The sequence below is a fragment of the Aulostomus chinensis genome, chromosome 14, assembly GCF_037954235.1.
Source record: "Aulostomus chinensis isolate RoL2024-O1b breed Wild chromosome 14, RoL_Achi_v1.0, whole genome shotgun sequence".
NCBI lineage: Eukaryota > Metazoa > Chordata > Actinopteri > Syngnathiformes > Aulostomidae > Aulostomus > Aulostomus chinensis.
The window spans coordinates 26,708,843-26,736,773 of NC_141333.1; the positions used below are offsets into that span (position 1 = coordinate 26,708,843).

General features: G+C 40.9%; 1 protein-coding gene and 1 long non-coding RNA gene across 2 annotated transcripts; both read left to right on the forward strand.

Moving 5' to 3' along the window:
* The first annotated feature begins 391 nt into the window (after positions 1-391).
* Positions 392-5,911, forward strand: LOC147250397 (uncharacterized). The gene is made up of 3 exons (XR_015119246.1): positions 392-1,213; positions 4,444-4,557; positions 5,296-5,911. It is a non-coding gene; the product is annotated as an uncharacterized LOC147250397 (long non-coding RNA).
* Positions 5,912-8,231: 2,320 nt separating this feature from the next.
* LOC147250398 (desmoglein-2.1-like) lies at positions 8,232-27,743 on the forward strand. Its single transcript, XM_086225281.1, has 14 exons — positions 8,232-8,592; positions 11,614-11,742; positions 12,248-12,403; positions 13,204-13,345; positions 13,916-14,076; positions 14,703-14,837; positions 15,082-15,267; positions 16,881-17,149; positions 17,234-17,376; positions 19,332-19,553; positions 19,911-20,153; positions 22,510-22,640; positions 23,654-23,929; positions 24,476-27,743. The coding sequence occupies exons 1-14, from the start codon at positions 8,551-8,553 to the stop codon at positions 25,616-25,618; spliced, it is 3,378 nt and encodes a 1,125-aa protein (XP_086081407.1). The 5' UTR covers positions 8,232-8,550; the 3' UTR covers positions 25,619-27,743.
* Positions 27,744-27,931: the final 188 nt, after the last annotated feature.

The following is a 27,931-nucleotide window of genomic DNA, read 5'->3' on the forward strand; positions in this document are numbered from 1 at the left end:
CATCTCTGCCCCGTCTCTCTGTGGGTTGCTTTCGGGTGGGGGTTGCTGCTCCTATGCTTTCCTATGGGTCCTGGCATGGGTTGGGCCTGTGGCTGTTTCCTGGGGGAGGGGTGGCCTGGGGCTCCCCGTGTCCTGGGGATTTCGGGGTGCTCTGGTGACCTGGTCCTGACCTACCTGCCATCCTGGACTGGGGGTGCGATGTCCTGGCCCCCCCACATCAGCTACAGCCAGCTACGCACAGCATCCAAGATAAACCGTAGCACACACACATACACGTACACACGCGTATACACACATACACGCATGGAGCGCACAGCTGACCCATAAACACACACGCAGACATTTATCTTAAAATTATATTAAACCAAATGGTAAGCCTGCACCGGAAATTCTGCAACCATTGTTTTTTGTTTTTGTTTTTCTTTCTTTTTCTTTTGTTGTTGTTACTTTTTCTTTGTTTGTTTTTGTTTTTTTGTTTGTTTTTTGTCTTTGTTTTTGCGTTGTTGTTGTTGTTTTCTGCTATTGCTGTTGTTGTTTTTTTGTCTCCCCACTCCCCCTTGTCTTCCCTATCCTGTCCCTGTTCTCTCTGTCTGTCCACTCCTGAGCCTCAGTCCGGTAGCTTCATCAATGAACCAACACCATTCCTAATAAAGTTAAACATAAATGGCAATAGGAGGAGTTTATCAGATTCCTCCTATGCAGAATAAAACTGCTTCAGTACAACAAGGCACCAGGAACACTGATGCTGCTTGCCTCAGCTACTGAACAGGACAGGATTAAAAAAAAAAAAAAAAAGGAGGAGAGAGTGGCCTCACTCATTGTGTCTTCTTCCATTTCGGGCATTCCGAAATGCACCAATGCACCCGAGTCAGAGCATGGTCATGGTAAAAGCAAAAAAAAAGGGCATCCCTAATATTTCTAAACAATGAAATTGAATTGAATTGCTTTGTGTTGAATGTTAAAAGTAATCACTCAAGTGTGGTCTATTAATTTCATTAAACTTTTTTGTTTTGGACCAGATGAACTGGAAAGTGTCGAAGGGGTCTCTGAAACTGCCCATTCTTCCCAACTGCAGCTAACAGCACAGCGTGCCTGTTTCTCATGTGCTGGTGCACCATCATGGCCCCAGGGTTACCAGACCTATCACCAATCTCCCACTGACAGGACTCCTTGGCCAAAAACCCCAAGGTGGATAGCACCTGCACTGGCACAGGTATGGCATTGGAACGCTGGGTTTCTCTTCTTAATTGGGGTTCTAGGGTTCTAGCCCTGGCTTGAGCACAGGATCTTTCTGTGTGAGTCTGCATGTTCTCCCTGTTCCTGTTAGGTTCTCTCTGGTACTCCAGCTTCCTCCCACAGTCCAAAGACATCAAGAGGGGACGAGGCTGATTGATTGTGAATGGTTGTCTGTCTGTATGTGTTGGCCCTGTGATGAACTGGCAACAATTATAATCAACCAGTAATAATTGTGATTATTTGTGATACTGTGAGGACTTGTTGCAAAAAGGGTGTAGGTGACATCTTTTGCTGAAATTCGTTTTATATATCATTTTATGTCTTGATGAACTCCATAAAATGATACAAGAATACAGTCACTACACTTTCCTTTAATTTTTTTTTTTTACTTTGAATAAAGGCTGATATTATGAAGGCTTTTGATATTTTGGTTAAAAATGTGATGGTTTCTAAGTTGTTTTTCTATTAAAAGATATTTTAAATAATGAATTCCTTGAAACCTAACCCCTATAAAAGCATAGATTGCTTTAATATGTTGTTTTAAATGAAACAGATAATGCACACAGCAGCCAGATAAACTGTTAAGTTAATGGCGAAGCATAAACTCCTTAACTGATACACATCCAACTGGGAGAGTTGAGTCAAAGAGCTGAGCAGAAGCTGTGTGTGAGATGAGGAGGCAGAGGACTCACATGACTTGGTTTCCAACATTAAGAAATTGCCTCAAAGGGATGGTAACATAAGAGCTTATCCATGCTCCAGTAATGCTCTTTACCTCTTTAAACTCTTTTGAAGAGACTGCACAGGTTGCTGCTCACTGGCCACTCAACATCCGCTCAATACTGATGCTCATATGGTCAGTGTGTTTGTTTGTCCCTGCCTCCATCCATGTAATTGGTGTGCCGGAGTGCTGGTCTTGGACCAGCTAATTGTCTTTTGCATTGTCTCATCACTTCAGCTTTGAGTTAAAAAGTTTTCAGTTTTTTCAGTTTTCATACTTAAAGTATTGCCAATATAAATATAATGGCCTTGGCACTGACAACATTAATATTGGGAGGGACATGTCCCTTCTGTCCGTTGACCAGGAGGGGAGATGGTAGCTTGCTGCCCCATTGGATTGCATTGTTTTGGGGCTGCAGGCTAAAAAGGGATTTTTTTTTTTGTAATTATGTGGATAGTTGGATCTAATTGCTTCATAGGGGTTAAATTGAAGTGTTACCAAGTGTTGTCAAGTAAAAAAAAAAGTATAAGGTTTTGTTAGCACCTACATAACTGGTGACCATTAATATGATGTCCAGCGTGTATGACATGACTTTTGGAAAGGTGCCTACTCTGGTTGATTGTGTGTGTTGTGAGTCTTTTTACCGCTCATGACTTGTAGAACCAGTTTGAGCACACTGAATACAGTCTCTCAACTTGTAATCACCTGGATTAACACTTCTATTCTGTTTTTATCTTTTACTTGCCCCATATTTTTCATGTGGTGAATATGTAAATGAGATCATGTAAAAGTCACTCAGTGTAGCTGTGCTGTGCCTTTGACCTCAAGTATTTGGTTACAAAACCGTTGTTATGGACTCTCCATCCATCCATCTCCATGTCATTATTTTGTGATATTCCCGGCAGGCTTCAAGTAGTCCATCAGTATCTGAGGGTATTGATATTTCCTTGAAAACGCATGCTAACTAACTCCGACATCAATTTGACCAAGAATGCTGATGACAGCTTATGTTAATATTTGGTTGGCTTCAAGTTGTTTCCTTCCTTTATAAAATGATATTTGATAATGATGATGTGTCAATCCCTTTGCTTGTGCTTTTGCTTCTATTTAATTCCAATTTGACAATAAACATCACAAACCTGTTCATTTTCATACCTTTAGTATATGAAACTGCACCACACCCTACCTGTCTGCTTCTGCCAAGGATTGTTTTACAGTTTTACTGCATACTTTGACTTACCTGAGTTCCTGCTGAAACATAATTTTTACGGCGTCATATGACCCAGTAGCTTCAGGTCCAATACAGTATGGGCATGAAAACACAGATCCTCCTTCATCATTCCTTGCCTCATTCCTCAACTGCCATTCGCCACAACATTTTCATGTGGCTCCTCTGACTCAGTGGCTCTAACTTCATGTGATTTCCTCATTTGCTTTCTCCAACTATACGGCACCTAAGAAAACTAAGAAAACATTTGACTTTGGCCTTATCCTTGCCAGGAAATTTAAACCCTGAGATTTGACTTCAGCACAAAGCAAATCATATTCACAGCAGGGTAATGAGAAACCAGCCGTTCAGGGTTACACTGAACCATGCAAGAGTCAAATTTTACATCCAGGTAAAAGGCTCAAGGCAATACACATTTTTGAATGGTGGTGGACTTCAGGGACCATTTACTGTTCAGTTACAAAACAGATGAATATTTTCTTCATATAGACATAGAGAAGGTGACATTTGGATCTATTCTTCCCCTTCTGAAGATGCAGTCAAACAAGCAGGATGAAACAAAATGTGAAAGGAGACAGGTTTCATAAGTTTTACTTAAACTTGGACTTCAAACATGCTAAATTACAAAAAAGTGCATGAAAATTTGTGTTATGAATTTTCAAATTTTTAAAAGTTTCTGTCGCACCATCATCAGAGCGATTGGCCTGCAAAACCAGTTGAGGAGGTTTTGTGTAGGACTGGACCTCTGTACAAATTGATGTTTATTTTCATGCCTGGAGCTTAGAAAGAAGCAGAGAGGCAGGAGCTGTTTATCTTTCCTTACAGACGTTTTTTCATATTGTTTAAAGTAAAAGAGTCAAACAAGTGTTATTAGAATCCTTTTTGTCAGGCTGGCTCACAGTAAGAGAAAATGTATACGATGATATTAATATCTGATATTGATATTTCATTTGAACTGTATAATTTTTTTTCTCTATCGTATAAATGGAAAGATGGAAATATATATATATATATATATATATATATATATATATATATATATATACAATTCTGCAAAGTCGAGGCTCATATATCAACAACATGACTAGACATGACTATATATATTTTTGCAAAACTCAGTTCAAACTGCATCATTTAGCTCACTTTCTTCACATGGAAAACAGTTGCCTTCAAAATGCAATATCGGAATTACCAATTGCTTTCACTCATGTGTCACCTGTGCTAACTTAACTGGAAAAACGTTTCAATCATGATGCAGAGTATAAAAGACCCCTCAGGACTTAAAGAGCTGTTGGGCAGGAAGAAGGCGCTGCAACAACACAGAGGAAGAAGATGAGAGCAGAAGGAAGAGGATCAGAGGCAGAATTCAGAGGTGGGGTTTTTTTGTTTCATTGCATTCATTTAATTTTTTTCACATAGCAGAACACCTCAATCTATTCCAGTAACAAACAACTACTCTCTTTGTTATCGTGTTGTATCTGTGCACTGATTTATCAAGACATCCCAAGTAAGAAAGTCCAAACATTTTCCATATGGTGTTTTTGCAGTTTGTTACGACACATTTGTTGAAACCTTTTCCCAAAGCTGTACGCACTGAATCCAGTTTCAATCCTGCTGCACACATTGAATGACAAATAGTCATTCGCATTTATAACATGACATCAAAAAAAGAAGAGCATAATGTTCAGGGTGTGTAGCACCTGGAAAAAAATCATATATAAATGAATTTTGCATTTCACAATTTGTAAAAAAAAATGAAATAAAACCATATTTCATAAATGAGTGGATTCATCACTTACACTAAAAATAAAATCATGGAAAACAGTGCAGTGAATAGATTTAAGTTTCGGTTTTGTGCTTAAAGTTTTGAGAAAGGGATAGAAGGTTTCAAGATATGTCTATCAATGGTAGTGAAAACACTGTAATTGTGTACATCTCATTCTATAATATGTCTGCTCTTCCATAGTTTCTGTCCTTTGCTAATATGAACCTTCAAAACCTGTAACTTCTGATATGGTCTGCATTGGTTTCATCACATCATTATAACACATAAAATTGTGACAGGTTTTGAGGCGTAGTGTTTTATCTAAAATACCTGTGTTTCTGTTAGGATGACCGTAGCGGCGGTGTGTCGGAGACCAGCAGGAGATGAGACAGAGTTTTACCATAATTTCTTGGGCCCAGGAACCATGGTACCATGGTAACTGGCACATTTTTATCCTGTGCCACTAATTGATCTCCCAGGACAGACTAACAGACAGGAACCCATCATAACCAGTGTTGATCAAACAAACTTTCCTACAACACATCCTTACAAAAATCTATACATAATAAAACACCCCAAATATATTTATTATATTTACTTTTACCAAGACTAGAACACTATTGAGAATTTACATCGCCAAAACCCTTTCCTGGCTCAACACACCCCTACTCCTAAATAACACATGGTCCCTCCGGAAACCCTCTTAAAGCCGGCTAAATCCACGCCTGGTGGAATCTTTTGAGCGCTGCACCCTGGAACAGACAGACAGATAAGTCTTTACACCCACTCACAGATGCATTCACTGATGAGCACTTTTCTACCAGTATTACTTTACAACAGGAGAACCATTAAAGTTAACTGATTCCTCACAGTACCCACTGTCTTACAGGTGAAGGAAACCAACAACCACCAGACTCCTCCCTCTCCAGGAACCACAAACCTATTCAGTCCCGTCACTGGTATCCCCAAGTACAAAAATGCTAAACCATAATGTGTAAATACACTCTGCGCAAATTATTGAGTTCAAATCTCTACTAATAAAGTGCTGAATCCCTCATCAAAGTGTGTGGTGCCCCTATTTGACTACCACTGCCCATCCATCCTAAATGATAAAATCAGTCCATTTGATGTGGTGAGGTCTTCTTGACCTCTGACCTCAGTAATGAAGTCCTCTTTGTTGCAGTCTCATTTGTGTTTAACTTTCGCTTCTTATGCCCGACATTACACATCACAAGTACATCACAGGTCCAAATGTGTTTTAGTCAGAAGAATCTGCTTAGAGTTTTGCAAAGGGGGTACATAGATGTGCAAACGGTGTCCAGCCAGTTGAAAATTGTTCATTGTTTAACCAAAAGAGTGATTGATTCAATAAATTTGATTTTATTAAAGATCCCCATTAGTTGGTGCAATGGCAACCAGGTCATCTTCCAGGGGTCCACATGAAAAAAAGCACACATAAAAGCAATCATTTACTGTAGGGTTTGGTCCATTGTCTTACAAATACACATATAACCAGAGGATAAACCGGACTAAAATACGAAATTATTCATATGAATCTGAAAATAAATCTGAACATTTGTAAAAGTTTTGATTGCTGTGTTTACTAGAGTTGTCTAAGGTTTCAACAAAGTAGTTTACTCTTCTCACTTTAGTGTTTTCAGTTTATGGTTTAGAGAAACTGAGCCACAGTGTTTGGAAATGCGTTTGAACACTTAGGGCTCACTGTAAGAAAACAAAGAGGTAATAAAATATACTGAAATTGACTAATTTCACATAAAGCTAGTAATTATTGTTATTGTAACTACCACAGTTCCCGTTATTCAGTTAAGTACATTTACTCACTTTCCTTGTTCAACAAATTGCAAGTTTCTCAGGTGAATCTGAACCTTCTCTTAGATGGGGAATCAGTAATCGTGCATTTTTCCTTGTTTTTGCTGTGCTGTGCGTTAAAGTATACAAACAGTAAAAGTGCACAATCGGGTGAAACTTTGTACTGTTGAACTTAATGTATGTCATCCAAAGAGAGTTCAGCTGAGAATGTTTTAAATCTTTACTGATATACTGATTTAACTGAAAAAAATCATTCAAATTTAGAAAATAAAAGCTGATCATTTATGTAATGATAGTCATTCTTGGAGTTTTTTTCAGTGTGTTATGATTGAAAATGTATGGCTAATATTATAATAGTTGCTAATGGAGGCTGTATGAAGAGTTTTTGAAAAATGTAGCGTAACTTATCTTAAAGCATTTTATGCTGCAACATCTTTTTTTTTTTATTTCCCTGGGTGGAAATGCCTTCTGGGGGTTGCCTAAACACAAATCTCAAGAAAATTCGAAACTGGTCCAACAGTTCAGCTGTCAAGTGAGTGAGGTCACGTCAAGTCAGTTTTATTTATATAGCACCAAATCACAACAGAAGTTATCTCATGACACTTTACAGGTAGAGCAGGTCCAGTACCACACTCCTTCAATGAATCTACACCCAACAATTCTCCATCAGCAAGCACATCCTGCAACAGTGGCAACGAAAACCTTCCTTTTAACAGGCAGGAACTTTGAGCAGATCCAGGCTCAATGGGGACGGCCTTCTGATTTGACCAGTTGAAGGGAAAGAGAGCAGGAGAGCGGGCAGAGACAAAGACAGATAATGGAGGAAGACTATATGCAGAAGGAAAGAGTGGGACGGAGATAAAGAGAGAGAAAGGAAGAGAGCGTGACAGACAAACATGGCGTGAGCAGACTGGAAGGAGAAAGATGACATGCAATAACAACTAGCTACCAATGACAACAGGTTACTCAAGCACTTAATTTCAGCGTAATATGAGCAAGTATGTGCGAGCAAATACAATACAGAAACAATGCTGACATTAATGCAAGTATGGTATTGAGCATACTGATACAATATCTACTAGTACTCGTGCTAATAGTGACACTAGGAGTGGTAGCTTGAGCCTCTTCTCTGTAGCCTCCTTCAGCAGCAGCATCAGTCAGGGATGTGGCAGGGAAGCACAAAGGCTGGGGAGAAGGGGTGAGTTAGTGACAAGGAGGACAGAGAGGAGAGAGAGGCCCAGTGCATGGCGCTCCCCCCAACTAAGTGAATGTTTCTTTTCATACAAAAAATTGCATGGAATATACTGACCGTTGGAAAATGTGTGAAAAAGTTATAACTGTTACTAATCATGCAGCGAGTGAACCCCACCCACCCACACACACACACACACACACACACACACACACACACACACACACACACACACAACATTCCAGTGTTGACCATTCCAGCGGTGACAGTGGCTCCTCTTCAAGTGTGATGATTCACGGGCGTTCAGTTGTGATTTACTAATGTGACAGTTTTGTCCTGTCGAGCGAGTCCCACAGAGACGTCACTCGTCTCGCTTCATGTGCTCGAAGAAGTTTCGTAAGTTCCATGGTAATGGGTGTTGTTCAGACGAGTTCACACCCTTCCGTCCCTTCCCCCGAGGCTGTTTGAGGTTAAGTTCTCCTACTTAGAGCCCCTTCCTGGGCTCTATCAGCACACTCCACTTATTCCCAGTGTCGCGCCTCCGTTCCACCTGCAACCTGCTCCTTTTTTCCGCCATCATGTGGGTGTCCTTACCCGGATTTGTCCTCCTAGAGTTCCTGGTGAGTGTGGTGGATTTGGTTTTTTTTCTAGCTGCTGTTTATATTTCCATCAGTTTAAATTGTCTTGTACTTGTGGTGTCCCAAGCCTTAGTGTAGGTTGGTCCGAAACACATGATCTTAATAGAGGACTTGGCCTAACATTTATACCAAAAATGATTTGTTGGCTACCATGGTTACCCAGATATGTGCTTATTGGTTTTAATTCACTGATGCATATTCACACTTCAAAAGTTTCTATGTTTCATATTCCCTCCTCATGATAGCAAGCTGAATGAGAGGAACGACGCATTTGCGAGGGGAATCTAGCTGGAAAGCGCAGATGTAAATAACCTGGGATGTCGTTCATGCCATCGCTCCAGTCTAAACAAATAGAAAGTGGACATCCGGATCAGATAAGCAGATGGCACAGGAACCTAATGTATTCTGTCTCAGGTTTTATGCCCTGGATTTTTCTAACGCCACTATGTGGTTAATAGATGAACAGAGAGGAAGGGAAGGGCTCGACTGCGTGAGTGGTCATCTACTCCTGTCTAGAGTTCTGTCTTCTAGTCAGGGCCTGAACAACGGAAGAGAGTCACAGTTGCTCCCATAGCCAAAATGTAACATACCCAAGGTATAGTTTGGGCCCATAGCACCTACAAGTTAGGAAATGCTTTGAAAAACTATTGAAAGGATAGGTTAAAAAGCTCAGTACCTCCAGGACCCACTTCAACAAGGCCAGTCAAGGGGTTGAAGACTTAACTGTCACAGTGCTAAATATGGTGTATAAGGATTTAGACACATGCAGAACTGCTTGATTTTCATCTGCTTTTCATCCCAGCCAGCCCCATATGTCAATTAATCTTATTTGACATAGATTTGAAGATGGTGAATTGGATTTTGGTGGTGGGCTGCACGGTGGTGCAGTGGTCAGCACTGTGGCCTCACAGCAAGAAGGTTCCGGGTTTGACTATTGGCTCAGGATCTTTCTGTGTGAGTCTCCATGTTCTCCCTGTTCCTGCTGGGTTCTCTCCGGTGCTCCGGCTTCCTCCCACAGTCCAAAGACATCAAGAGGGGACGAGGCTGATTGATACTCTAAATTGTGAGTGTGAATGGGTGTCTGTCTCTATGTGTTGGCCCTGCGATGGACCGGCAACCCGTCCAGGGTGAACCCCGCCTCTCGCCCAAAGACAGCTGGGAGAGGCTGCAGCCCCTTCGTGACCCTTAACATGACAAGCGGTAGAAAATGGATGGATGGATGAATCATGCAGAGAAGCTGCTAAAGAGGCAACAGCTGGCAGTGACTGCTTAAAACTGTTGCAGAGCCCAGTCATTGTCCATGATCCCCATATAGTCCAAACAAGAAAATCCAAACCTGTAAATAAGAGGGAGAACTTTTGAATGAAAACATTACTGATGATTGATAAAAGAATGAGTGATGGCTTTGCTTGCTTGATCTGACAGCACCCTGTCGGAGGTGTGTCTTCTCCTCTGGTCTTTTTAATGTCGCCATGTTCTTTTTAATCAAATGTTCAACACTAGGAACTGCATTTGATGTGGGACTCTTGTAAATGAGTTTTCATTGATTTAGGAGACAATGACGAATACGATTTTGAGAGGGAATTTTTATTTTATTTTAATCATGACATGAGTGATGCCAGCACAATAAGTCCACCTAATGGAAGTGTCTTTTGTCACAGCTAAAATGAAGACCTCCGCCTCTCCCGGCACAATCATACACAAGTCTGACGCATTCACTTGTGTGTTTGTTTTTTCTTTCCCTCGACTTAAAGTGCTGGGTTACCTCAACAAAGCAGGAGCAGGCAAATGTCTCCTGGTGTCTTTATGCAATCAGAAATAAAACTGAATTAAGATTACATGAAAAAGGGCTATGAAATACGCCTCTTCTCTTTTGTCTGGGGATTTAAGAACTACCGGTATTCAGAAAGAAAGATATTGAGGCTTTTTCCTGGTTTCTTGGATTTTGGTTTTTATTATAAGATACATTTTCCCCCATAGGCGAGCAGTGGTAAATAAATATGTATATAAACCCAAACTTATAGTTACTTTTTTTTTGAAGGTTTTTAAACCTTCAAATAATATAAAATTCCTCCCTACCTATAATCATCTTTGCAGGCCACAGAATCGAATGCATGACCAAATACAGTGCAACTTCAACGCTGACTGTTATTTTGCTGTCATTGCTTCCAGAGTGGTTGTGTACTGTCATATTTCCCTTTACAACTTTTGAAAGTTCATGTACTGAATTGGTCTCAGTCACGCTCATTGAATTCTTTACCTTCTTAGGGACTGCGTGTCGACTAACGCTTAACATGCAAGTTGACATCAACAAAGAAGGGAAAAATGTTATTTTTTCAAACGATCACAACCATTAGTTTATACCTGGAGATTAATGTTGTCAAGGTTTTTTTCAGCTTCACTATGTCTTTTGGCATTGAGGCTACCGCTTCTGTGGGGCTTCAGGGCCATGATGTTCTCTCTTCCTCTCTCACCCACTTTTTCCATTTATGATTAAACATCTAGTACTAAAATTATCTTCTTTTAATTATCTTCATTTTCCATGTACATAATTAAATAAGTGGCTATGTATAATTAATAACTTGCAAGTACAATCGGAGTAAAACTAAATGGGAGACGGACAAAAAAACAAAGCATTGTAGGATGAACTGGTGATCACATAGAACAGAGACATTCTAAATTTATAATTTACAAAACTAACTAATAACAAAAGCCAGTATGTAGGTGCTTGTGGTTCAACTCATGCAACATGACGCCAGGCTATTTGTTGTAGAATTTCCATTGCTTAGAGTTGTCTATAATGTGTAAACATTTGTATTTTATATTTTATATTTTATATCCGACTTTACATGATATACATTGGACCTAAAACTGTGCATCATGTTTATTGGTTAGTATTTATTAATTACTTAATCAACAGCTTGGAGGAAATTATTCGTCTTGTCTTGTCTCAATATTAAGGGTTCATTGTGAAGTAATTACTAGGAATGGATTTCATTTCAGGTCTGTGGTGTTGCTGTTGTGAATGCTGACTCTGGAATCAACCTGTCAAGGCAAAGAAGAGAGTGGATCCTCCCTCCAAGGCCTCTCAAAGAAAATGTAGATTACACTAAAGAGGAATACATTGGCAAGGTGAGTCACCTTATATCCGTTTTGCTTTAGTTTTTCCTTCGAGCTGTGAAGTGTCACAGCTGGCATAAATAGACCATGAGGGCAGCCTGGTAAAATCTGCACTCCCTTTGCTGAGCACTGACTTTCTGTTGATCACAGTTTTGCCTGTCCAACTTTCAGGGATTTTATTACCTCCACCAATGATTTTTCTCAGTTTGTCATTCTGCAGAATTATGCAAACCGTTATGAGTGAACACTACGTTTTACAAGGACAGGGTTCTGGCCAAGAGAAGTACTCATTAGGTTTTGAGAATGAGGTGGATTCTGTTTTGGAAAATGAAATGAAGCATCACTACCACTAAGCGTCAGCACTGTGTGTCACTCGTGTTGGAGCATCAAATCTGCCATGTAATAACCATCAGCCACCAGAGGGGGCTCTTGGAACATTTTCATTCGCCCTCAAGCCTCTATCTGCTGGTTATTCTGCTTTGCTTTCCAGACCATTTTCTTCTGCTTTGTGTTTTAGATTCGATCTCATTTTGAAAGTGAGACAGATATTCTCTACTCCCTGGAAGGCATCGGTGCAAGCGAGAACCCATACAATGTGTTTATTGTTAACCCTAAATCTGGACTGATTCGTGTGACCCAAGTGCTCGACAGGGAATTCATCGATACATATAATGTAAGTGACAGATCCATTCACCTTTGATCTGTTAATATTTGGTAACAGTTTGTTTTTAATTGGTAGGTAGTAATATTCTAAAATGCAAAAATATTATGACTCATATAGATTCATGCTGCTTTTGAAGTTGACATTTCTTAATATTTAAAAGACTCCAAATAAAATCTACTGTTTCGTTTAAGCCCTGAGCCTGTGCAACCAGCTACTGGAAATGTTAAATAGGAGTGTATTTATGTGCCGTATTCTCACACACACACACCGATGGCAGAAGCTGCCATGCAAGGTTCAAACTTCAACAAGATTTCCAGGAGAAATGAGGCTTGAACCATCAACCCATCAGTTCCTTGACAGCTGCTCTACCTGCATTACCTACCTGTATTGTCCCTGATGTCTTAGCTGCCATATACAAGGAATGTAATGTTGTCTGCTGAGCAGCTTCTTCTCCAGTCGGAGGTGGTCGGTCATCTTCCAGTATATTCAGATGGAGGCAACATTCATTGGAGTTCACAGTATTTTTAATTAAAAGTGACATCTAAGTAAACTATGCAGCAGTGCATGTCAGACTGCAGGCAGTCTCTCTATCACGTGAGAGGCAGAGGGAGAGGTTTCCTCCGCCTCACATGTGAAACTGACTTTGTGGAGAAGTGACAGACGTGTAGTTGGGGAACCTCATTACTTGGGCTGGAGCCAGCTGCTCCAAGTTTGATATTACAGGATACTTACAATCTTAAAATTCCAAGACTGATGATGAAGACAGCAACATCTGATATTTAACCTTAACTTAATCTCTGTTGTTTCAGTTGTCAGGCATTGCCAAGTACTCGGATGGCCGACAAGCAGAGAAAAAAATTGACATAAAAATCAAGGTTGTTGATGAAAATGACAACGCACCTGTGTTTGGTTTCATCAAAGCTGAAGAGGTGAATGAGCTCAGTCCTATAGGTTAGTGTTTCTACACAATTGTTACAAAGATCTATCCTTATGTTTTCCATCAACATTATTATCTGTTGCTTCAAATGGGTATGGTGGTTTCCTGTCTGATTTGAACTTTTCTCACTTAACAGCTGACTTGTCACAAAAGATAGAGACAAAGATAACAATCCTCCCTCTTCAAAATATGAAAAGAGTAGATTTAACGATAACTAACCTTTATCTGACAAAAGACTGCTGGGACCAAATTTGAAATTGGATGTGACACACCTAAATATTCATCAAAACTCATCCACACACTAGGTTTAGGTGAATTTTACTACCTATCAGTTCATAATGACAGACAAATTCTATGTGACTGTAACCCTACTGCAATCCATAAGCCATCCACATACATGTAACAATTTGAATAGCAGCCTATGTATTGGCTGTTTGACACTTGATCATGATTAAATATATATTGAGATATTGTCAGATTGTTTGCATGAATTTATCTTTTACACATGATTTCCTGTGGTCAACATTGGACAACTGTACCTACATGAAATATAACCTTTGGTTTTCTGATGATGTTTGTAACAGGAACAGTTGTTATGAAAGTCACTGCAACTGATGCTGATGAACCCGGGAGTCCCAACTCTCAGGTCGCCTATTCCATCGTAAGTCAGAGCCCATCTGATGACATGTTCTACATGAACAAGGATGGAACCATCTATGTGCAAAAGCCGTTCCTCGACAGGGAGGTATAAATATACAAATACATATACACAATGACAATTGTTAAGAGGTATTTGTGGGAACTGTTCAACTCATATTCATTTATTTCCACTCTCCAAACAACTGGGGTGCAGTATGTCCAGCCAGTCAGTATGTCTGCTCCATTACCCTTAGGTAGCATCCTCGCATACTGAACTGACGGCAGACCGAATGCTACAGTGACTCATTGTTGCCTCTGAGCTACAAATTAGTATCAGGAGACTGGTGGTGACCCAATGATCAGTGGCCTTATACTGGCCAAAATCACTGGGACTTGCATAGAAATGATGCCTAATTTGATGTTGTTATAGTCTTTGTGACAGACAGGAGATTAGGAGCAAACTGTTTCTATTGTACCAAGGAAAATGCAAGCGTTAGAGTTAGGTACATGTGATACATCAAAATGAATTACAATCTTACCGTCTTAGCTGTCTCGTATTAGCTTTCGAACAAAATCATTTGTGAAATTTAGTTTGTATAAAAGACAAAAAAACCTATGTGCACAGTTACATTCAGATTTAAAGATGGTCAATATGTTGAAATGGGATGGGAATAATGCATTTTTCAGATGATGATGCCTTACCGCTGATATTGTGATGATGCATATTTTCAGAAAGAAGATCAGTATATTCTGACAGTGAAAGGTCAAGATCTTAATGGCAATCCAGGTGGAAACAGTGGAACCAGCACTGTCATTATTAATGTCCTAGATGTGAATGACAACCTTCCTACTCTGGAAAAAGAGGAGGTACATTTCTTTGTCCGCATACACATTTATCAGGGTTAAATGTACTTTTGTTTGGGTACAAGCAGAGCATTCTTTCCATGAGGGCTTTACAGCTGTTTTATTTCACAATTAATGTGCTTAAATCACAGATCACATTGTAAAGTTAAAACAAAAAAAAATGCTCCTCAAATGCGAAAATGAGATGATAGCAAATACATCATTAGGTCCTGTAACTTTTATCCAATATTTTTTTTTTCATTTGCAGTATGAGGCCAGTATTGAGGAGAACACCCATGGTGTGGAAGTGATGAGGCTCAAAGCCGAAGACCTGGACCTGAAGGACACAGAGAACTGGGAGGCTGTGTTTGATATCATCAAAGGCAATGAAGCTGGATACTTCAGCATCAGAACAGACCCCAAAACCAACGAGGGCATCCTGATGCTTGACAAGGTAGCCTCCTGCCAGCTGATCAGCTACCAGACTCACAAGATGAGCTGACCTGAAAGGGGCCAGCATTATTAAAGGGTTTCTCATAGAGTGCCCAAGTGACAGTAAATTACTGATTGTTCAGTGGTCTCACGTTGGAGCCTCTCATTGGGTGCTGCTTGTTCAAAACGAATCAGCAATAAGCAAAATACTGTGCTATTGGCAGTGGCGTAACAGGTGACTCTCTGTGTCGATGCTGGCCTTACATCTACTGACTTTCATTGGGGTCACAGAACTCAAATCAGGCTGTTTTGAAGCAGTCTTTCACTTGTCTTGGTGTAATGACAAAATGAAACATGTTTAATATCTTTTTTGATGCAAATTGTGCTGTTCAGTGATGAGAACATTGCAAACAATAGGTGTGCTCACCAGTACAAAATTGGAAGCTGCATACCACTCAAAATAGCCGTGGCGGGGAGGCAAATAAGTGTGGTACTCTTGATCTATCGAAAAGGAGGAGAAACTGGAGGAGTTGTGGAGAGAGAGAAAATGCCTCTATGATGTGTACTTCCATTTGTTAAACAATTATTAGCTAAAACTTAGAAAACTATTACAGTAACTCCATTTCAGCCGTCATTTTGAAACTACAACTCAACACAGTGGCACAATTTATGTGTAGGTGGTGTAATTGCAGTGCAGCACAGTCAGGCCAATGCACAGGTGTAGTGTTGACGTAATCCAAGATAAAATCGACGATCTCAATAGTGCGGGTACATAAAGTTGAGAGCAGTCTTGTAGCTTTCGTTTCCCCCAAAGAATGTATAAAGTAGACTTGAAATCTCAACTTTTTACTCAGATTTGTAAAAAATTTTCTTCAGATATGAGAGGGTTCCTTACATAAGTCTTTTCAAAGTTTTAAGTTTTTAGGTCATCTAGTATATGGGAGGATTTGTTTGCTTTCATGTGTGTTCAACATGGCCACCAATTACAAATCTCATTTTCCAACTAAACATCACTTAATTATGTCTGTGGCAATATTTGAGGTAAGAAAATGTAAGATTAACGAAAGACACGGGATAATATTGTTTTTAAGCAGCATCTTGCCTTACATAAAACAAAGCGTCTTTGCTGCTGTTGTTCTTAGCAGGCAGGTTGAACTGACTAGAATATCTGAAGGATGCAGTTGTTCACAGCAGTGATGATGAGGTTTGGCAGGTTGGCATTGAAGTAGTCTAGTTACTGATGGCAGGCAGAATAGTTTCAATGTAGTAGCAGTAGATATTTAGTGAAATGATGATTGTACATTTTAACAACAGTTATTTCAGGCAGACAGAAAATTGCAGATAAGCTTGCGGACGTTTGGTCAGATATTGATCGACGTTGATGCCAGCAGTGTGAGATGACATGTCTTCTCTCCTTTAAATGCACAGTCGCCCCATGCACAGTGGGGGACTTTAAACAATGAAAATCTGAGGCTGTAGTGGGGTAACCAAACCTCTACAGCAAAAGGCAAGTGAATCCCCACTGATAAATTGTAAAGGCACCATGTACAAGTATATAATGTTGTGAACCTGTCTTTTGTTGTGCACCAAGCAGTAACTGACAGTAAATATACATTTCTATGTGTCATTTTACAGCCTGTGGATTATGAAGATGTGAAGAACCTTGAACTAGGACTTGCTGTGAGAAATAAGGCTCCCCTATCTTCTGTTACTGGACCTGGGCCCTCGTTTAAAACCTATCCAGTTAAAATCAATGTGAAGAACCAGCCGGAAGGCCCAAGTTTTGATCCCGCAGTCAAAGTTATCTCCATCTCAGAGGGAGGCCACTCTTTCAGCATTGAGGAAATCATCACCCACTACACTGCAGTGGACGGAGACACTGGGAAACCAGCGGAGAATGTCAAGTAAGTGAATACTCAAACACATAAACATGAATCCCTTCACAGTTACTGTCCACTCCCCATTATAACCCTTGATTTGTTCTGCAGGTATGTCAAGGGCTCAGACCCTGACAATTGGCTAACCATTGACCCAGAGACAGCTGAGATCAAACTGAACAAGATGCCTGATAGAGAATCTACATTCCTGGTCAATGGGACATACTTTGCTAAAGTACTTTGCATTTCAGAAGGTACTTTCTTACGTCTTGATCGACTGCAGATCTAAAAGTTGTGTCAGAATAGAGAAGAATTAGTCTCATTATTCTTAAAAGTCCAGGGCTCCATTGTGTGGCAAGTCAGATGGCCTTTTGTGCCTATAGTTGGGGTCAGTGCCACTTGACTTTGCTCTTTGTGTGTAGCCCATAACTTCATTGATTAATATGCTGGAGCTGTGCTCCGATATCTGGCATTGTCGCACACTCTCATACAGTTCTCTGAGGTCGTCGCGCCACAAGTACTCACTGAAATGGCTCAGAAAAAACTTTTGTTGAAATACCTCAATAGACTTTCCTCTTTCACAAAGTCATAGATTCCAATCTTCAAAATTAAATAAGAATAACAGAGGAAGACATTTGCCATACTTAGACCAATTTCATTGTTTAATTATAAAAAAAATCATAAATCTTTGCCTTTTAATCAGCTTTGACATAATCAATTACATCATGTGATCGATGGCAGCCCTGGAGAGAAGTGAAAGGGACATTCAATAAAGAGCAACATTCAAAAAGTTGAAGTATAATTTAGGTGTTTTACAATGTGATGTCACCAGTGTCACTTCACACGTCTTAGGCCACATTTCATTCATGGTCTGTCCATACTGGGGATGGGCATATAGAGCAGAAATAGCATCGGATAATCCCAGGGCACTCTTCAACAAAAGAATGAATGTTATTATGAATTCAGATGATAAAATATGCCAAAATGAGAAGTGTGAGAACAGACAGTTAGAGAAAGGAAATCAATGACCTTATTTCATCACCGTCAACTTTCTATCCTCACTTGTGCTGCCTTTTTGCACTGATTTAGTTTTCTTTGAAACTCTGTCATGTCCCATCTCACTGTCACCCCAGAAAGCACATAAGGTTTCGACTAAAAAGAACACAGTGGTTGGGCGCAGCCATATTTCCTCTCCCTCTCATGAAAATTCGCATGTTTCCATTCAACAGCCACTGTCAGATTCTCTCCATGTTTCTCATCCACACAGGCATCTGTCAGAGCTAATTCTATACTGCCCTCATTCGCTGCGACTAAACATGTCACACTGGTACTGCAACGCTGACAAATTCCAAATATATTATGTCAAGGCAATTTATGATTATTCACATAATTCTTCAATTTTTTAACATTTGATAAATATTTGAAATTCATGGCCCATCCCTAAAACAAATGTATTCTTAAACTTCTGGAGGCAAACAGTTATATTGATTGCCAGTTTTGTTTGTCCTGTAATGCTTGAGAAGTGGAAAAGTTAGAGACAGACAAATATGTCAGGTTGCAAGGGGAGCCGGCGGACCAGTTGTGGAACAAGTATTTTTATCTGATCAGGGTCAGCATGGCCAAGCAACCGACTGAAGAATAACAGATTCACAGATGGAGTTTTGGAATTGAGAATTTAGGAGAGGTATGATTTCCATAGGACCTAGCATTGACTAAATGTTGGGTCCTATGGAAATCATACCTCAATCAACACATTTTTTTATCTGTGTTGTTTCTTTCATGAGTACTATGGAGTCAAAAATACTCATTGGAGAGGTAAAAGCATGTTGAGAGGTACTGACCCCATGTTGCATTGGCTGTTCTGACATGGCTGAAGGTGACATGCAAACTAGATGTATTTCATCAATCTTTAACTTGGCAAATGTGGTAGACTCAGTGGATTGATCCGGGCCAGCCTGCAGGCTTGCATTCCCCTCTGGTATTTTTCCAACTCAAAAAAACAACTTAAGTTTTTTGGCTTTTCTTTGTCTGTGTGTTGCAAGGTTGTAATGTTACGTAAGCATGTGATAGTTGGCAGTGGTTTGAGGCGTGATTTTCAGGTGTTGGAAAAGAAAACTGATTTTGGACCTGCTGTTGGGGCGGGGGGGGGGGGGGGGGGGCGCACATATAAGGATTGGTGGCCCACCATGTTTCTGTTTTTCCATCACAGATATGCCCTCTAAAACAGCCACAGGAACTGTTGCCATCCAGGTGGAGGATTTTAATGACCACTGTCCCACCCTGACCACTAACTTCAAGACTATGTGCACCCCCAGCGATGCTGTTATTGTCAACGCAAAGGATGAGGATGCGTACCCTAACGGACCTCCTTTCCACTTTAGCATCATCCCAGAGGGCACTGAGGGCAAATGGAAGGTGGAGCATCTGAATGGTGAGGAGAGTGGGGGAAGTAATTTCAAGTTTGTGGTAGCTACATAAAGACAGAATCAAATAGTCTTTAGTCAGTAATGAGTCTGTACTGCCACTTTTCTCTGTGATACATCAAGTAGGACTTGTCAAAGTAAGCCATTTTAAAATGTCAAAACAGAAAACAACAACAAATAAGTAATGAGGCTTTTTCTGCAGTTTGTATTTGACACCAGTGGACAACTATAATGTCTAAAACCTCTTTCTTTGAAATTAGAATGTTGGAAATATAGAATTAATCTGTCCATACAGTTCTGACCTTGAGACAAAAGCAGATTGATTTACTTCTCAACATCTTGTATGTTTGCCTTATTCTGAGCAGACACTGCTACTATCTTGAGGGCCGAGGAGCCCCTGTGGCCTGGCTACTATGAGGTGGAACTTTTGGTGACAGATGCGCTGGGAGAGGCCTGTCCAGAACCACAGAAAGTAAAGGTCCAAGTCTGTACGTGTGAAGATGGAGTGATATGTGGAAAAAAAGGGGCCAATGGTCAAACCAGCAAAAGTGCAGCGTTAGGACCTGCAGGCATTGGACTACTGTTCCTGGGCCTGCTGCTTCTGCTACGTGAGTATGAAGATGCTCATTCTCATTAACATTTTAACAATCAAGATAGGCCAGTTTTTTCAAATGGGTGGCATGGCTCACGTGGTTAAGTGACTGTCTGGTGATCGGAGGGCCACTGGTGTGTCCCTTGGCAAGATAAATGCAGACCTTTCTTTAGTATTTGGAACTTCTTCAAGTGCCCTTCTGTTGGAAACTTTAACAATCATGGCTTTTCAAATCAAGCAATCCTTCACAACTTCGGTTTTATCTTGTATTCTTAGGGCTGTCAGTTCTTTCACATCATTGATGTATTTTCTTCTTTGCTTTCCTCTTCCTTGTTGCTGAGCATACAGCCTTGTAATGTAAGGTACTCTGTTTCCTCATGAGTCATGTTTTCTCTCAATTAATGTTCCCATTAATTGTATTTGTGTGTGGACATGATATTTATATGATATGATATTTTCAGCATCATTCTAAAGAACTACATTTCTGCTGCTTCTAATTTCTATGGAGTGTTAAAGTCCATGATACAGAGGTGTTATAGTCTATTTTTAGATGCTGCCCATAGATTGACCAGATGTAACATTTTAGTAACCTGAGCTTTGCTGTCGACTGTTGATAAAAAGTATTTCGCACAGGGATACCCAAACCTTTTCTTTAGATGGCCAAAATGCAAACTAAATGGTTGGTCCATGTACCACTGCTACCCTAAGTGTCTCCCATGGGCCCCACTTTGTGCACCTCTGATTTAGAGAATATCAACAACAAAACAAAAAAAAAATATCAGTGTATATTTTATAACTTAGTCTTGGTGGGGTTTTTTTTTCCAGTCTAAAATCTAATTAATGTTAAAAAAGATAAATTATGTAGCAGGGTTTTGACAACAGAGTCTGGGAGTAAGGGGCGGAGATGGGAAATATTCCAAAGGTGGTAAAAGGCTTTGGCACTTTCTTTTCACTACCCTGTCACAAAACTGTTGTAAAGCCTCACTACTTAGAAAAGGACAAAACTGTGACGGGACAGCATTGACAGAGCGCGCGTTCACTGGCACACCTGCTGCGCGACTGCAATCTACCCACCTGCTCCCAATCACTGCATGCTCTGGCTAAAAGCCTGCAAGCAAGGCCCAGGTGATTTCCGCACCCAACAAGGAGATCGGCCATGTCTCTCACTAAACCTATCTGTAGTTATTATTCCCCATCGCAATATTTACCTGCAACTAACCTGAGGGGTGTACTACTAAGATTAGTGGGTTAGTGAGGTATGTTGAGACTCTCTGTGGCTCTTTTTTAAACTGGCTAGATCACCATGGTAAGCGATGCAAACTTAACCTTGTCCAGAGCAGGTTACATTTTGAGTTTTGGTTTAAATCGGATATATAAAGCACTGCCCTTTCACTAATCACCTCTTTGGAAAATGGCATCACCATTTTCAAATTATCCAGTAGACCTTGGTGCAATTATTGTGCAAGGTTCTCTTGGAATGAGCCGCTATCTCCTGCCTGATGGGACCCTGATTGCTGTCACGAGCCCTCGCCTGCTTCCTGGTGTCCCTTGTCCCTCTCCCTACAATACACTTTTCCTTTTTGCACCACATCCTCTCGCCTCCTTGTCACTTTTGGGTTCTGCTCTCAGTTAGACTCTAAGTCATTACAAAAACCTGATGAATCACATATGACCAACAATCAATTAAAAAAATGGCTATATTGCAAAATATACTTTTAAAACATCCATCATCCATGGTGACCACATATCCCACATTTTAACACAAATATTGCTATCCAGCTTGCACACTCCTTGAAGTTCATCTTGTCTGGACAATGATATAGCATAAATCTTACTGTATTCCATTTTGTATTGTTATTCAGTTCATCTTTAGTGACGGGCTATGCGAGAAAAAAAAACTTGTATGCTGGGTGCACAGTAACCTTGACCTTTGACCACCAAAATCGTTTGACCTCATCCTCTAGGCCCAGTTGATATGTCTCCAAGTGTTTACTGTATATGTGATATGATAATGACCTTGATCTTTAACCACATAAGTCTATGCAAGTCATCCTTGAGTCTCAGTGAATATCAGACTCAAATTAGAAAAAAAATTCCTTCAAGGCATCCCTGTAATATCACATTAACTTAATGGGACAGATCTTGCACACATGAGATGACAGTTACCTTGCCCTTCAGCCTTCAGAGTCCTGGGGGATATTGGAGCCAAATTTGAGGACATTTTGCTGAAAGTGTTTTCCTGAGGTATCACCTTAATGATAACGGACTACACAAGAAAGCCTCCGTCTGTTGGCAGCATTGAGGCATAAAAATCCATAATCAAATATCTGCCCTAATATTTATCCTAATTAAAGCTGTTGTTGCTTTTACAGTTATCCCCCTGCTACTGCTCTTCTGCCAGTGTGGTGGGTCTGGGGGTCTGCCAGGGGGTGGTGCTGAGATACCGTTTGACACCAAATCACACCTCATTAACTACCACACTGAGGGCAAGGGAGAGAATACGGTAAGACCAATATAATTAAAACCCTTTGCACATGCACTTTGCTCTTGATTTTTAAACCAATAATTTGTCAGCTTCTGGTGGCAGATGTTTTGTTGAAGTATCATTTGGAAACATGGATAAATTTAATAAGAGAACCCATACAGGCACAGGGAGAACATGCAAACTCTGCATAGAAAGATCCCGTGCTCGAGCTGGGGCTCGAACCCTTAACTGTCTTGCTGAGAGGCAACAATGCTAACCACTGCACCACTGTGCCGCCCAGGCCGAAATGATTCCTCAAGCAATTCGATCTTAAATGACTCCCTTGACTGCTGTGCGGGCACCATGTTTTGATTGGATGGTGTTTACTCCACATCATAGTATAATGGCTGGAAACAAGGAGTTCACAAGAACCTGTTTTGCTCAAATTCACATCATGTCATAGGATTATATCTTTAAACAGCTTTGTGTGGAGGCTCAGTGGTGCAGTGGTTAACACGATTGCCTCACAGCAAGAAGGTTCCAGGTTTGAGTCCCAGCTGGGGCATGGGATCTTTCTGTGTGAGTCTCCATGTTCTCCCTGTTCCTGCGTGGGTTCTCTCCAGGTTCTCCAGCTTCCTTCACAGTCCAAAGACATCAAGAGGGGACGAGGCTGATTGATACTCTAAATTGACTATAGGTGTGACTGTGAGTGTGAATGGTTGTCTGTCTGTATGTGTTGGTCCTACAATGGACTGGCGACCCGTCCAGGGTGAACCGGGCTGGGATAGGCTCCAGCCCCCCCGCAACCCTTAATAGGATAAGCGGGAGAAAATGGATGGGTGGATGGATGGATAGCTTTGTACTTTATAATCCCACAAGCTGCTAGGAGTAGCAGTAGCAAGTATACTGTATGAGGAATAAGTTTGCATCAAGATGGTACGTTAACCAGTAAAACCTTCAGAAAGTATCTCTTTTAAGCCTTTTCATAGTTTAACTCTGTTTTTTGTTCACTTCATGACTGTCACATCATTTAAATCCTTGGTCTGTTGTAGGAGGTGCCACTCATCAATTTGCCAACACAGGTGGATTGGGGTGCAGACAAGAACATGTCGCACAACTCCGAAGTCAAAAAACACATTTATCGACTCAATCGGGCAGGCTATGAGGATTTTTATGAAGGCCAAATGAAACAAACATGGCGAAGGAAGACCTGCAGTGATTTTTCCTCTGGGTTTGAAAGCAGGAGAGTTGAAGCAAGCAGTGGAGCTGTAGGAATTTATGAAAACATGGCTCTGCCCAGGTACTTCCTGAGACAGTACTACCATCAGGTGAGGAAACATCTAACCAACGAAAGGGCCTCAACTATCCATTCCCCTGCAGTACACACAAACAAAACATATTAGGACATGGATGTGACTAGTTGCACAGACATCAGAAAAGCACATGCCCACCTTTGCACATGTTTATCCTTATCCCCTTTCCCATCTGTTACAATGACATTTATAACAATAGTAAGGGTTCAGATTTATACAGCACCTTTTAGGAGACCCAGGAATGCTTTCCATGGCATAAAAAAAGCAATTAACCTTATATTTAAAATGAAATGAACTATAGGCAATAGAGCAAAAAAGATGTTCGGGAATCCCCCTCACTGAAAGATCTCATTTGAATATTTAATAAACCCTGTCATCATTCGCGTACATACAGTTTATGAACATACATTTTAAGATTGGGAGATCATGTTTTTGTGTATTACTATAGTTTTCTTGGAGATGACTGCTTTAGCTACACATGTGATCATTGTAAATACAAAAATACACAGTAAATCAAAATAGGTAACATTGTTGAGGTTTTTTTTTTTCATTTCTCTACAGAAGGTGGGCAGTGGAATGGAGAATCCTGCAGTGACAGACAATCCGTTGGTGTATGACTTTGAGGGCCAGGGCTCTCCTGCTGGTTCAGTGGGCTCCTGCAGCCTAATAGAGTCTAACAATGACCTGGAGTTCCTCAGTGACCTCGGGCCAAAGTTCAAGACCCTGGCAGAGGTGTGCGGGGGCAAGACAATTCCAAGTGAAGTTCAACCAGCCCCAACTCTTCTGCCTACAGCCTCCATCACTACTCGTACTTCCATATCAGATGTTAAAGCTCCCCAGCCCAAGCTGCAGCCAGAGATTTCCAGAACAGAGAAGACATCAGAGCGTTCTGATATGGTGAAGACTACACTGAGAGAAGAAATGAGCACTGTGAAGGAAGGGGTGACAAACCAAGGCCAGATGTTCATGCTACAACAGCAACAGCCTGTTTACTACACCACCACCCCTGTGATGCAGCCAATGCACTATGTAGTCCAGCCACAAGTTCAGAACACCATGTTGCTAGCTGAAGCACCAGTTACTAACCTACAGGGCATGGTGCTGGTTAATGGTACCCAGACTGGGCCTGCACAAGGCATGGTTGTCCAGGGACAAACAGTGATGGCCGGAGGAGAAGATCAGGGCCCTGGCATGGTGCTGCTGAACAGTGGTCAGACTGGATCCGCACAAGGCATGGTAGTTCAGGGACAAACATTAATGTCCGGTGGGCAAGCTCAGGGCCCCGGTTTGGTTCTGGTAGAGCGAAGTACAGTCAAGGGCAGCAACAAAAACCTGATTCAAGCTGGAAACCTTTCTGGCTCCCAGACAAGGATGGCTATAGAGAGCAAGGTCCCCACAGGGTCACTGAAAGCACTAAGAGGGAGCAAAACCTCCATCACACAGCAGGGCACTTTGCAGCCAGGATGGCTTTCAGGATCTCGGAGATCCCCAGTGGTTGAAGGTTCAGCTGCTAATGGAGGGAAACTGGTCCAGAAGGCAGGAAGCCTACACCAGAAGAGCAATGTTTCTGACTCTCAGAGAGTCCACATCAGCAAGGGTAGCATGTCAACTGGCTCTCAGAGCAGGTTGGTTGTTTCCTCTGCCACCAAAATGAGCACAAAATCCACTAACCACAAGCTGATGGTGCACGGGACAAGAAAATGACAGATTTTCTGGATAACAGAGGAGCATTTCATTGATACTAATGAGACACTTTGGGCTGGTGGGATGCTTGGGAAACTCCACAAATGCAGAGGAGCCAGTGAAGAGAAGGCACGGTTCCTATACTGTACACCCTCTTTTTTCCCCCAGACAATACAGTACTTAGACCTTGTCGATTCAAATGAAACTGCTTCCACAAAAAGTTCTAGGGGTGAAGCACGGGCCGCATTGCTTGTTTACCTCTGCAATCAGTGAAAGGGAAAGTTATCAGTGTAAGATTGATTGATTGAGGCTGATTGATACTCTAAATTGACTGTGAGTGTGAATGGTTGTCTGTCCCTATGTGTTGGCCCTGAGATGGACTGGTGACCTGTCCAGGGTGAACCTCGCCTCTCGCCTGTAGCTGCTGGGATAGGCTCCACTACACTGAGAAGGGTCTGTTATCTGCGTAGTACAGACCCATCACCCTAAATGGCATTCGTGACAACAAACATGGACATCAAATAGGTTTTTGGCATCAAACAGAGTGAAATTAAATGGAAGAAGCTTTGTATACACAATGGAGATCACGGAGGTTTCATATGAAATGGAGAAATGAGGTGCTCCAGTCGGAGGTGTTTGACTGTTGTGGATTTAACATGAAGTTAACTGGAGTTACAAGTGGTCATTTACAGTGATATGGAGAAGCTTGTTGCTGACGTCACCTGGGTAAGTCTCTATTGACTTTGCTGTAAGTGAAAAACTGACCCTGGTTGTTTTTAATGTCTCATCCAAAGAATAACCATCACAGTCTGTATTCTGAGCTGGGGAGTATATTTAGTGAAAAAGACCTAACATATTTCCTGGTCAAGCGTGTAGAGAATGTGTACACATGCACTACTGTGAGATTGTATTATTGTAACAGTGGCAAGAAATAGTTCGGAAATGACTAAGAAAAAAAAAAAAAATATATTGTTAACACAATATCTGGAATGATATGTGGACTATAAAAACATGTTTTTATGACAAGCCTACCTATAACCAAATAGAACTCTGTTCATGCAGGTCCAAGAACGAGTGAACAAGAGGCTCACACATGACTACATAACATTGTCATGATACTCAGGGTGTGTCGTCTGAGCTGTCTCTCAGGATACGGGCTGTTCAGTAAATAGTACAAACTGCCTCACCTCTGTGAATGTGTGTGTGTGTGTGGGATTCCTGTGGAACTGGTTTTCATCCTGCGCACTGAAAGGAATCACTCCACCCACATAATCACATAATTACCATGGCTGAGGTATCTGTCGTCTGCTTTTTGCACAGTTAAAGTAGAAATGGTCATTGTACCTATAAAGAGTTCACTTGCAAAACAGCTGGGTAGAATTTTGATTTAGTTAAGATGTGTTCATAAAGAGTCTCAGGCTGCACCAAAGTAGCAAAAAAGTATTCTACTTTGAAGTCCAATTCAAATGATCAAAACCTCACTGTAACTCGGCGTGTGTTATTTTTCTGCCTTATATCTAACGAAGCTGACATCTCTTGGACTCAATTCAAGGCTAAAAGTGACTCCTAACTTGTTGATTTTAGAAGAACTAATAAAAGTATTGAATGACTCTTAAATCACCAATGGTCATATTCATATATATTCCGTAAACATGCTTAGAGACCTCCTAACGTAGCTAGATGAGTGGTTCATAGTGATTTGAATTGAAAGATGACCCCTTGGTTTGTTTTTTTACCTGTTGACGGGGTTAAATGGAAGCCTTTGCAGTTTTGCATTCCCCTACAGTCTCTGAACTTCAGAGCTGTGACGATAGGATTATCAAAATATTCCAGCACTTCAAATTTAGGAACATACAGAAAGTTATTCTTTGAAAATTCAAATTTTTTCTAAGTATCAAAATAGTATCAAATTACAGTACCATGAGCCTTGTTTGATCCTCCATGCAGAGTTTCAAGTCAACTTTTTTGGGGCTTTTGTTCAATTCTGTACACATAACATGTATTGCATTCTGGGTGATAAAGGATGTTGTATGGATTGAAGAGTCTGTCGAGGCAAAAGTGTCAAGAGAGCTTGTACACCGAGGAGAGAATACTTGCAATCTCTAACAGCATTTTTCTGCTTTCCACCTGTATATTTCCTATTAAATTCTTTGTGTACTCAAGCCACAGTTGCATTTCCCTTTTTGTAATACCTCCTAACATTGTCTTGTGTGTCCTGTAATGCTCCACGTCAGATTTTAACAGCTAAACATTGCCATTTGAATGGTTAAAATGACCCTGTGGTTATCCTTGGGTTACAGCTGGGGTGTGTCATGGCTTGGACCATCTAGCAAC